Source organism: Telopea speciosissima, chromosome 5 (genome assembly GCF_018873765.1).
Source record: "Telopea speciosissima isolate NSW1024214 ecotype Mountain lineage chromosome 5, Tspe_v1, whole genome shotgun sequence".
In the NCBI taxonomy this organism is placed as follows: domain Eukaryota; kingdom Viridiplantae; phylum Streptophyta; class Magnoliopsida; order Proteales; family Proteaceae; genus Telopea; species Telopea speciosissima.
This window is the reverse complement of record NC_057920.1, coordinates 26,214,697-26,227,740: the sequence shown is the minus strand read 5'-3', so window position 1 is coordinate 26,227,740 and position 13,044 is coordinate 26,214,697. Positions and strand designations below refer to the sequence as shown.

General features: G+C 41.6%; 2 protein-coding genes across 2 annotated transcripts; both read left to right on the top strand.

Annotated features, from left to right (window-relative positions):
• Positions 1–202: 202 nt before the first annotated feature.
• On the top strand, positions 203–4,854 carry LOC122662918 (disease resistance protein RUN1-like). Its single transcript, XM_043858619.1, has 3 exons — positions 203–702; positions 3,329–4,424; positions 4,837–4,854. Exons 1-3 carry the CDS (start codon positions 203–205, stop codon positions 4,852–4,854), a joined length of 1,614 nt encoding a protein of 537 aa, XP_043714554.1.
• On the top strand, positions 4,758–6,526 carry LOC122662445 (disease resistance protein LAZ5-like). The gene is made up of 3 exons (XM_043858076.1): positions 4,758–5,120; positions 5,217–5,636; positions 5,987–6,526. Exons 1-3 carry the CDS (start codon positions 4,899–4,901, stop codon positions 6,503–6,505), a joined length of 1,161 nt encoding a protein of 386 aa, XP_043714011.1. The 5' UTR covers positions 4,758–4,898; the 3' UTR covers positions 6,506–6,526.
• Positions 6,527–13,044: the final 6,518 nt, after the last annotated feature.

Here is a 13,044-nt window from a genome sequence, read left to right as displayed (position 1 = left end):
CATTGATAATCGTAAGCAAAATGACCATAGTACAGGGGGTGTCCAAGTAATTTTCTCTATTATTTTCTATCCTCAAAAGAAAGGCTTATGGGCAAAAGGTGGCCTTGTACAGTTGTACGTCCTCTCTCTCTCTCTCTTTCTCTTGGTAGAAGAAATTAATAAATCATTGTTTATCTGATCTTCTTGTGCTTTGTGACCGGCCATGGCTGCCAAGAATACCTATGGACACTCTTCTTCTTCCAATTGGTGGAAGTATGATGTCTTCGTGAGTTTTTGCAGTCAAGACTCTGGTGAGAGCTTCGTTGCTCACCTCATTAATGAGTTGTTGCAGAATGGGATTCACATCTTTAGAAACGAAGAGCTAAACAAAGGAAAGCAGATCGTTTTACAACGTTTGGAAGCCATCCAAGGTTCTAGGATTGCCATTGTCGTCTTCTCCGAGAAATATGCTTCTTCGAGTTTGTGCCTTCTTGAGCTGGTGGAGATCCTCAAATTTCACAAAGAAAATGGCCGAATAGAAACGGTTATGCCTGTTTTCTACAAGTTGGATCCATCGGATGTCAGGCATCAACGTAACACTTATGGTGAGGCAGTTAAGGGACACAAAAAGATTTTACCCACCAAGATGGTGGAACAGTGGACGACTGCTCTCAATGAAGCTGCGAATTTGTCAGGGTGGGATCAAGCAAATGTTGCAAATGGGTAACAAATTACTACTTCCACTTCTATGTTTAGTATACCTTTTTCTTTTTGGAAAATGTTCTTTGCACTGGGATACGGGATGCGCCCAAACACATGGGGTGGGCAACATGACTGGCCTGCCCCCCTAATGACCATAATAACGTATTTGTCCTACCCCATGTGTCTGGGCATAGTGCGTCGCCCCTTTTGGTTCACCCACCATCTTAGGGCTCACAACCCCCCTCCTATGGTTTTAGTATGTTGCGAAGTACCCTTCCAATACTTATTCCCGCCTTCTCCCGTCCTGTGGTGAATGGGATCTCATTCACAATCGGTGGAAGGAAACTCGATCAAAAAAAAAAAAAAAAACACAAACAAACAAACAGGTGGAGAAAGTTGTCTGCCCCTTCCCTCCTATTTTTCCCATCGTGGTTTAAAACAGACTTTTAGAGCAATTTTGGGAGTTTACTTTTATTTTATTCTTTCGTGGCATGAACATTAACTAACTTTGAGGATTGACTAAATCTTTTCAAATTGGAAAGTAGTGGATGTAAAACAAATTTAAAACCTATTTATCTTGTAATTTCCGTTTTTATCTAAGAAATCTAAGAAATTGTCCATTTATTTTTTTTGTTTGCACAGTATGTTTATGACCTGGTCGGGCATCCCATAGTGCAGAAATAGATCAAATTGGATACTCTACTGCCACTTGGTCATGCGGCTGGCGTGCAGCCTCTCACAGGCAGGGGCAAAATGACCGCCATACCTACTGCCAGGTGGGCACAGGCAGTCATTTTGCCCCTGTCTGTGTGAGGCTGCACGTTGGCCGCACGGGCAAACGGCAGCAGAGGATCATGATCCGAAATAGATTCCCATTCTGATTAATACTTAATAGGGGTATTTTTGAAAATACAATAAACTCAGTGCAGCTATTTGCAAACCCATATGGTGAGTAGATTATTCCATTTCGGCACATGCTGGCAACAACAAAGAAGGAAATTTTCTTCCGTAAGTACTTTATTTAGCAAGAATATTTGAGTTCTATCTACCATGGTAGATAATAATAATACGATACTGATATACGTATCGTTCTCGGTCGATATTTATGTGACCGATTGAATGGAATTAGGCCGCATCGAGCATTCGAGCCAATACTAATGTAATAATTACATAAACCAATTTTTTTGGCCAATCCACCCAATCCGTGTCGGGAGATCGATACTAATTTTATTGGCAGATATGCTGATAGAATACTAATACTTAGAATCACAATTAAAGTAGTTCCCTGTGTGGGAGCGGGGGCGGAATGACCGCCATGCCCCATGAATGACAGAAATTTAACTGTTCAATGCACCCACACGCTCGTAGTGGTTGGTGCACGCAGCGTAGCCCCTACATCCCATTCAGAGAACGGTGCCCCTTTATAATATGTGAGCACGCCTGCGTATTTACCTAGGGAGCAGAGGCGTCATCTCACGGTGTCCTGAGGGAGGGCGTAGGAAACAGCACCAAGTACAGATCTTTTTTCCCAAAATAGGAAAAAGATTTCTACTTGGTGGTGTTTCCTACGCTCTCTCACAGGGCACCATGAAATGACGCCTCTGCCCCGTGGTTAGATGCTCAGGCGTGCTCTCCCATTGACCCAGACGCTTGTGTAAAAACCATGCGACCAAATAGAGATACCTTGCCAAAAAAATTATGCAAGCAAGACACTAGCTGGTTCCTTTTATGTTTTAATACATAGATCTAGATATTCGATAGAATAGTGGGAAAGGGAGAGATTTTAAGGAAGATTTACAATGGTATTTTCCAATATAATTAAGTTTGGAAAGAGAAAAGGGAGACATGAGATTTGGTGTAAGGGTGTTAATTGGTTAGGTTCAAGTTCCGTTCAAGGTATAAATGGTTCCATTATCCCAAATAAAAAATAAGGGCTTAATAGACTGTTCTGGTTAAATGGTTTTCTAATGGGTTTTATAGATTTTTTGGGTTAACAATTTTGGGCCCATTCGAGAACAAACCTATTTTTGTTAGGCTGGAACCGTGACATTTAGACTCAATTTATGACTTAAAGAAAAAAAAAGGGGTTAAATTAATTTATAGTTCAAATTCACTACAAACAATAGAAAACGTATGTAGAATCTCATGACTAACTGGTTTTTAATCGGTTTAATATGTATAACCGGTCTAATGGCATACCAGTTCATTTTAATCATTGATTCAAAATTAAACCAAATCATTTAATAAATGGTTTAACTTTTAAAACTAAACCAAACCGATTAGTAAATAGTTTTATTGGATTTGGTTTAAATGGTTCGACTTGATTTTGGTAATTAATTTCAGTTTGCAATTGACACCCTTAATTTTGAGTATCATAACTAAAGAATTTTTTATGATATATAAAAGTTGTTTACAAAAAAAAAAAACTAAAAAAATTTAATTTATTAATATATATATATATATATATAATTTATTATTGAAAAGGAAACTTAATTTCATTAGTAACACCATTACTATGCATATTAAAATTTAGTTCATGCTTCCTTGTAGTTCCAGCTTTGTTGATTTAGTAACTAAAGTTTTATTGTGTGTGTGTGTTTGTGTGTTTTTTTTTTTTATAATTCTTTATTTATATCACAATGGTCAGGCATGAGCCGGAGCTTACAAAGTTAATTGTTGAAGAAGTGTTGAAAAAAGTGAAATGGGTACTATCGTATTCTGTACAATATCCAATTGGGTTAGATTTCCACATTGAGCGCATAGGTTGTTTGCTAAATGATGGATTGGATACTGTTCGCATCATAGGGATATACGGTGTTGGTGGAATAGGTAAGACAACTATAGCAAAAGCCGTTTTTGGAGGCATGTTTACAAAATTTGAAGGTAGCAGCTTTCTTTATGTAGGAGAGGATTCAAGGCGTTATAAATGTTTACTTCCCTTACAAAATCAGCTCTTGTCTGATGTCTTCAGGAGAATAGACATAGACATAGACTATGAGGATAAAGGAATCATTTTTATCAAAGAACTTCTACGCACTAGAAGAGTTATTATTGTTCTTGATGATTTGTATGAAATGAAACAATTCTATAAGTTGGTTGGAGGGCGTGGTTGTTTGGGTCCGGGAAGTCGAATCATTGTAACAACTAAAGATGAACATTTACTAAATAAATTGGATGTGGATGAAAAATATATTGTCAAGACAATGAATCAAAGTGAATCCCTTCAACTTTTCAGTTGTTACGCCTTTGGACAAAAGCATCCATTAGAAGGCTATGAGAAGCTCTCAAATGATTTAATACATTATGCAGGGGGACTTCCATCAGCTCTTGTGATTTTGGGTTCTCTTCTATGCAAAAGAAAAGAAACTGAGTGGGAAATTCAATTGAAGAAATTAAGAGAGATACTCAATGATCAGATTTTTAAACAGCTTGAAATAAGTTATGATATATTAGATGATTTCAGCCGGACCATTTTCCTTGATATATCATGTTTTTTCATTGGAAAGGACAAAAAAGTTGCAATTAAAATTCTAGATGCTTGTGGTCTAGGTGGAGAAATTGGAATTAAACTTCTCACAGAAAGGTCTCTGGTTACAATTAATGAAGATAACAGACTATGTATGCATAATCTCATTCGAGACATGGGAAGGGAAATTGTTCGTAGACAGTCTCCTAAGAAGCCTGGAAAACGTAGCAGATTGTGGGACTCTAGAGAGGCCCTTGATATACTGTTAAACCACACTGTAAGTATATTTATTTTTTGGTAAACACACTATATATAGTATTAGCAACACACACCCTGTGCACACTAATTAATCAAGTCACACACACACACACACACACACACACACACAATCACACATGACACATGCACACATGAATTCGATCAGATCCTCTCCAATGACATTTAACCATCAGATTCGATCTCCCACCATCCATGGGGTGCTGCAGTCCCCACATCCCAGAGGTGATCCCCACATCCCATGGATGGTTGGAGAGATCGACTCTGGTGATTAATTAAATGTCATTGGAGAAGATCCGGACTCTGCACACATACACATGCATAATATTGTCCTCGATCACTCTTAACATTGTCTGTTTTAGCATTTTCTTTTTATTATTAATTTCTCTCTTTTTATCAGGGAACTGATGCAGTTGAAGGCCTTCAATTAAAGGCAAATGAGTTTGACTCGCAGATCACTAAAGGATTTTTTGGTATGCCTAATCTAAGATTACTCAAAGTTAAAAGTCCAGAATCTGGCATCACTTTATATTGGGAACAATCTCTTCAAGAGCGGGGTATTTGTTTCGAAAACTTAGTATGGTTTAATTGGAAAGCATTCCCCTATGAATCTATACCAAGTAATTTTCATTTGGGGAACCTTGTTATTCTTGACATGCAAGAGAGCAAACTCAAAAAAGTTTGGTTGGAAACCAAGGTATATATGCCAAAATTTTGTGAGTACAATCTTCCTATATTTGTTTGAATTATTTTTTTTTTTTTACTGGAAACTAATTTTCCCCCTTTCTTTCAGAATCTCACAAAGTTGGAGGATCTCAATCTTAGTTATTCTCGCAACCTATCCTATATGCCGGATTTCTCAGGGCTCCTGAATCTTGTAAACTTGAATCTAAGCCAATGCAGCAGCCTCAAGATTCTTCCAAACAGTCTTTCTTGCTGCTCAAAACTCGAAACTCTGAACGTATGGAATTGCCAGAAACTCGAATCACTCCCAATGCTTCCATCAAATTTGCGTTCTCTTGATGCATCCTATTGCAAGATATTGAAAAGTTTACCAAATCTGTCAAACTTGGAGCACCTAATGATGCTAGATCTTTCATATTGTGAAAAGCTAACAAAAGTTGATGGCTTGGAGGGTTTGAAGTCGGCAGAAACTATAAAATTATGTAACTGCGTCAAACTGAAAAGTGATATCAAAAAGAAAATCTCTCAGGTTCGTCATCTATCTCTCTCTCTCTCTCTCTCTCTCCAGGATCTGCTCTTCTCCGGCCGTGGCTGGGAGCTGGAAGGTCCAGCGCTCTGACACCACCCCCAAAAACAGGAGTTGGTCATTTCACCTAGGCCTCACTTGTGAAATGACCAAACCACCCCTGTGTTTTTCCTATCGTGTCTAACGGGGTTGGACCCTCCAGTTTCCCGTGCCACGGCTGGAGGAAATCCATTTCGTTCTTTCCATGGTTTCAACTTTCAAGAGCACACCGGGCTCAAAGAAGAACGAAAGAAAAAAAAAAAAAGTTAAATATGTAATGGGTTTTGATTGGTTGCATGGACTTACAGGAGGAGCACATATCTAAAGACCTTGAAAATCATAAGACCTGTGACATCTTTTTTGGTGGGAATGAGGTTCCGGTGTGGTTTGAGTTTCGAAGTGAGTCACATTCATTATCTTGTCAGGTCACTGAACCTCTTAAAATGGAGATGCAAGGGTTGATTTTATGCATTGTTTGTTCGGACGGCCGAGGAGAAGAAGGATGGTTGTTACAGAACTTCAAATTTGTTAAAGCAGTGGTTGAAGTTTCTAATGAATCAAAGAATTTTACATGGAGGCACGAAAGTGTAATTTCACTTGACTATGTAGAAACGACTACTTGGATGATCAAGATACCGATTTGTGTTTGGAAAGCTGAACATGGAGATACTATCAAAATTTCAGCCAAGAGAACCATTTGCGTCGATTATATGCCTGGGAGGGTCATCAAACTTGGGGTGAAGAAAATTGGGGTCCATTTCATCTATGCTGCTGCATCACAAGAAGGTGAGGAGGTGTCCGAAGAAAATTCCAGAGCATCCTTAAGCATTTAATGTTTTGGATTCCTTCGATCATTTGGGGGAACAGATTTCTTCTGATTCTGACCAATCCGAGTCCTAATTCCCCTCTTATAAACCTTGAGCATATCCCCCCCCCCCCCTTTAAGTATTTCATGTTTTTATTTTTTTAGTAAAAAGGGAGTTTGTATTAAATATATTTTAGGTTGGAAGTTACAATCTGAAATATCTCTTTCCCTTAGCATTATTCTGAATGAGTACAGAAAGAGCATCAGGTAAAGAGTCAATACAAAGAGAAATCTCTTGATCCGAATGCCAAAAATTCGCCAAGAAATCAGCACAGGCGTTAATCTCACGAACATGATGCGAGAATGAGCAACTATAAAAGGAGTCCCGCAGATCCCCAATGTCCTCAACCAGCCATCTAACGTCCCAGGGTATCTGGAAAACCCCCACAACCATCTGTATTGCAACCAAAGAGTCCGATCGGACCTGAATCTGAGGTAAGCACAAAGCTCGAGCCTTCTGGAGTCCACACTTTATAGTCATGAGCTCTACACGCACAATGTTGTCATCACGCCCGCCTCCAGAGATAGCAAAAATAGGTCTTCCCAAGTGATCACGACCCAGGGCACCATATCCACTAATACCATACTTGACTGAACCGTCGCAATTGAGGGACGTCCAGCCACACGGTGGGGGAGGCCACACATGTGAAGACACAGCTGGGAGTGCAAAGGAGGGCTTTATTCTCCATGTAGATCTGAGAAAGCACCTTGTGTATCAGAAATGATATGATGTAGCACAAAAGCTGCAGAATTGAATTGTTGCTTGGACGTCCTTGCATTTCTTTCTTGCCAAATGCAATAAACAGAGGCAACAAAGCTGAACTTCCTAATTGAGTTTAGGACTGTTTTGCCTTTGAAATGCGCCCCCAGCCACCATATCTCCGCATTCCATGATCCCAAAGGATCTCTGGGAAACCCATTTAAGCAAAGGACATCCATCCACACCACTTTAGACAAAAGAGCACTTTAGACAAAAGAGCACTGGAAGAACAGATGGTCAAGAGTTTCTGGATCGCCTTAGCAGAGAGGGCAGGATGAATCAGACAATAACCCCCACTGCGCAAGTTTACTTCGAGTAGTTAGCTTACCCAAATATGCCAGCTAGGTAATAAAGGAGAACCGTGGCTGAGCAAAGGGAAACCAGACCAGATCATACCATTCCACCTTCACGCCTTGAACACAAACAGCTTCCCAGGCTGTACGAAGAGAGAACTTCCCATTAGAAGAGGGTGTCCAAACCACGGAATCAGCCTGTAGTCTTGTATGAATTTTGGTTTCCATAATATCATTCCATCGGTCTTTGAGTACCATGGTCCTGCACAGAAGAATCCCAAAAGCTCCCATCAATAATCAGCTGCTCAACCCGATCAAAGGGACTCTGCCCAAGGGCCTCAGCAATTAAGGTTCCTTGTTGGCCCAAAGGACCATTCTGTAGCCATGGGTCTGACCAAAGAAGAGTTTCACTACCAGATTTAATCAAGAGTCTTGTGCATCCAATTGCGACACCACGAGTCTTTAGCACTTCACGGAAGGTGAGAGAGCAATGTGAAGGCATCGGCAGTGACCATATGGAATGACGTTTGAGCCATCTATGCCTCACAAAGAGAGCCCAACAAGATTGTTCTTTGGAAGAAATAGTCCAAACATGTTGCATAAGAGCTGCTGTATTCCAATCACGTAGCCGACATAGGCCAAGACCCCCTTGCTCCTTAGGGCGGCAAGCTGCACTCCATGCTACATTGTAAGTACCACTATCGGCGGTCCCTCACCAGAGGAACTTTGCCATCATCCCTTCTAAGATTGCAACTGTTTGTTGAGGGAGGCGGAAAACATTTATCCAATAGGAGATACAGCCCATCAATACGGACTTGATGAGGACTAGCCTCCCTGCATAAGACAAGGATTTAGTCTTCCAAGATGATATTTTACTCTCCACTTTTGAATTAAGCTCCACAAAATCATGGCTTTTGAGGCTCTTTGAAGCAAGAGGAACGCCCAAATATTTGATTGGTAGACTCCCTGTCGAAATCCCTAATATGCTCTCAAAGAATTACTTCACCTCACTACTGCAATTAACAAAGAAAATGAATGACTTGCCATTGTTGATAGAGAGACCAGAAAGACTCGAGAAATCTTTAAGAATCCACTCCAAAACCGTGGCATTACCATTTGTCGCCTTCCCAAACAAAAAAAGATCATCGGCAAAACACACCGAGGTGATCCTATGTTTGTCACAGAATTGGTGATAAGCAAAAGTGCCCTTCTCTGCCTCTACTGCCAAGGAATCAGAGAATACCTTGAGTACAATATTAAAAAGAAAGGGAGACATGGGACAACCATGTCGAAGCCCCCTATTAGCAAAGAAGCAAGGAGATTGGGCACCATTTAGGAACACAACATAGCCCGGGTTCACAATACACCGTGAGATCCAGTTGATAAAGCAAGGCGGAAATTTTAACTGGTTCAAGAGGGTGAAAAGGAAACTCCACTGCACTGAATCGTATGCTTTCCTCAAATCTATCTTCGCCACAAAGTGAGGCATACCATTGCTAGAGTTGTAACCAAACAACAGTTCTTAACACAAGAGTACATTATCAGCAATGTGTCTTCCCTCAACAAAAGCTGACTGGTTAAACCCAACCAGCTTATGCATCACCAACTTAAGGCGGTTGGCCAACAGTTTTACAATGAATTTATAAATAAGAGAGCTTACCGCAATCGGACGAAAATCACTGAAGGTAGTTTGAACCATACCCTTAGGAACCAGAGTCAGCCTAGACAGCTTAACTTGATCCGGTAGGTGAAGGTTGTTGAAGAAATCTAATATAGCTCTACAGACATCCTCTCTAGTTATATACCATGTCCTTTTATAGAAGAAAGCACCAAACCCATCCATGCCAGCAGCACTATCATCATCAGCAGCGAAGATCACCGATTTAATTTCTTCTCTTGTGAATTCTTTGGAGAGTAGAGCAACCTCATTGAAGTCCAAAGAACGGTCCACTGGAAGATCAATGGGGGAGCAGACTACTTGCGGAGTTCCCATGAAGTAGTTCACGAAGTATCTTGCTGCCTCATGTCGAATCTGCTCCTCATCAGAAATAAGGACACCATCAACACTGCAAATCGAGGTGACTCTATTTCTACTCCACCTTGCCTTCACTGCTCGATGAAAAAAATCAGTGTTATTATCACCAAGCATAAGACAATGAATATGCGCCTTCTGTCTTAAGTTCACCTCTCTAGCAATGAGTGCATGACGAAGCTAGCCAGAACACAACTTCTCTCTTTCCAGTAAGGCCGAATCAGAAGGATAAGAACTTAGTTGTTCTTGGAGATGATCAACCTCCTTACTTAGATTCGTAACCTGCCTGTAAAGCCGGTGGAAGGTTCTTCTGCTCCATCCCTTATGTCTAACTTTGAGGGCTTTAAGTTTATTAACAAGGGTTTAAATGGGAGAACTAGAGGATGAAGAGGATGGCAAGCTCCATACCTCACGAACCAAAGGCATAAATTCCACGTGATCAGCCCAATGATGGCAGAAGTAGAATTGCTTACCTCTCCTCACAGAACTCAGTTCCAGAGAAACCATCGCTGGCGAGTGATCCGACGCCCTAGGATTCTGGAAAACAGCATGTGAAGATGGAAAAGTATCTAGCCACTTGTCATCAACTAGTGCCCTGTCAAACTTAGAGGCAATGAAATCATCACCACTGCTTCGATTATTCCAGGTAAGATGATTCCCAGACCACTTCAAGTCATTGATGTAATTATCTATCATACACTTAGCCAGAGGTTGCACCATAGAGGAAGTTACAACCCTACCCCCTAGCTTCTCTGAAGGAGAACAAATGGAGTTAAAATCTCCAAGAATAATCCAAGGCAGAGAAATAAAGGTCTTCAGGTAAGTGATAGTGAAACACAGATCAGCTCTTTCTGGTTGCAAAATTTGCGCCATAAACAAAGAAAGCTTCAGACTCTAAGTAAGGCTCCTTAATGAGAACTTTAACATGCATGATCTGAGATGTCGTGAGAATTGGGGAGATTTTGACCAAGTCCTCATTCCATACAACCTAGATGTGCCCCGAGTCACAGCAGTCTGAGTTGTTAAGGCACTTCCATCGAGACCCAAACATTCGAAAGCAAACATCAAAATTGTACTTCTTAACACGGGTTTCCACCAACCCAAAGAACAACAGCTTATTTTTACCAGCCCAATCCAACGCAGCTCTACGTTTACCAGGGTCGTTCATCCACCTGATATTTCAAACACTAAACTTAATCATTAAGACTTTGGAGAGCTGGAGCGGCGCGATGGGTTGCTCTGCCTCGGGCTCCTAGTTCCTATCACGGACACGTATTGACTATTCCATGGCATCGCAAGGCACATAATTGTTCAAGGCAAGCTCTACATTCTCAAGAACCGCAAATCTATTGGCGGCAGGGGAAGGTGGAATTGGTAAGGAAGGTACAATAGGAGCCACCGTCTTGTTCTTAGAGACAGAGGCAGAACCCATGGCAGAAGTATCACCAATGGGAGAAGTTCCAGAAACAAAGGACGCAGGGGCCTAGACAGGTAAGCACACCTCCATTCCCGTGCTACCGCCAACAGCAGCCACGTCGAGGGGGGAAGAACTAACTCCCAAAGAGGGTTGTAACGGACTCTTCCCACGACCACGATTACTATCCACTTGCTTGATAGTAGGCACGGGGATACTCCTACCCTTTGCCACATCACCAATAACCAACGCACCAACCTTAGTTGATCTTGTAGTTGAAGCTTTATTCACTGCAGTTATAACCGTGGAAGTGGAAGCCACATCACGTAACTGAGAAACCACCCCAGTACCTGCAGCAGTGGTGTTTTTCGGTGGGAAGGAGTGTTTCCCACAAGAACGCCGACGGCTAGAAGACTGCCATTGGTTCTCAATTTGCATTGCATCACCATATTGTTTACCCTGCTTGACCGCAGGAACAGCCACCATCTTGGGGCAATTCTTCACTGCATGTCCATAAATCTGACAAGTAGAACAAAGTTTTGGAATCCAGCCGTACTCCACAAGCTGGTCCATAATAGTCCCATCATCAAGTGCAATTGGAATCGAAGAAGGCAAGCCATCCGAAGCCTTAATGGACACACAAAATCTTGCAAAAGAGAATCGTTCACATTGCGAGGTTCTTCAGTTAGTATAGAGAGGACGTCCTAGTACACTTGCAATTCGATTCAAGGAGGTAGCCCCCCAGAGGTGCAAGTTAAGGCCATAGAGTCTAAACCACAGAGGAAGTTTAGTCTCCTCCCTCTTTGTCAAGGATACTTCTGGTGACCAAGGCCTTAAGATTAAAGGCCAGTTGCCCAATGACCATGGCCCTTCGTCCAAGATTTGGCGATTCAACTCAGTCTCTTGGAAATCAAAAATAAAAATTCCACTTTCCAAGCCAAAAACTTCAACCTCACCAACATGTGCCCACTTTTCTTTCGCAAATCTTTTATGGAAGAAAATGAGGGCTTAGGGCTAAAAACAAACCCAACAAGCACTGACTCCCACCTACCTTTCTCATCCGCAGTGCCTTCATTGCTATAGTGCGCCACCTTCTTCCCATCCACCACAAATGGTTCGAAAAAGCGCAAGTCATCAGAACCTTCTCTTAATTGCCCACCCGGAAATAGGCTCACCCAAGAATGTTGTTGTTCATTCCTCACTCCACTTACACTCGCAGTAGGGGAGGAAGGAAGTGCATTAGGTGCCACCGGAGTAGAAACACCGGTGACCATGAACTAGTAGAGACAAAATCCAACAGTTAAAAGGAAAATCGCCATAGCACTTTTTCTCCAAAAAAACACCTCCTCCTAATGATATAATGTCTTTCCTGATTTGATATTTCTCTACCCTCATTAATCATGTGGACTCCTCCTGATTTGATATTTCTCTACCCTCATTAATCATGTGGACTCCCATTGTATATGCACTCCCTTTTTTCTTTCCATGGGTTTAACCTAGGGGTGTAAGTTTGGCCTTGTCGGCCGAGCCCAAACATGGCTTGGTTTGGATTTTGAAATTTTCAGGCCCTAGGTAAGGGTTGGACTGGGCTAGGGTTGAGGCTTTGGGCTGAGTTCGGCCCGGCCCGACCCTATGTTAGGTTATGCTTTACCTTTTACAAATTTTGTTTAGAGTGTAATTGTCTATCGAACAAAAGTTTGACAAAAGTATTTATTTTAAGTTTTGGGTTAAAGTGTAAGATAACATCTCACTAGTGGATTTCATTTTCTATAGATTGTGACGCAAATTTTTATGTGTTCAGGATGTGATGCCAAGCTTCTCTCTCTCTCTCTCTCTCTCTCTCTCTCTCTTGTTCTTAATGCATAGAATCAGAGTCAATCAAGGCCAACCCAGCTCAGCCCAGTTGATCAAGGCCAACCCGGCTCAGCCCAGTTGATCAAGGCCAATAAGGGTCGAGCTGGGCTGGGCTGGGCTGAGCCCGATAGGGTTAGGCTTTGGCTGAGAAATC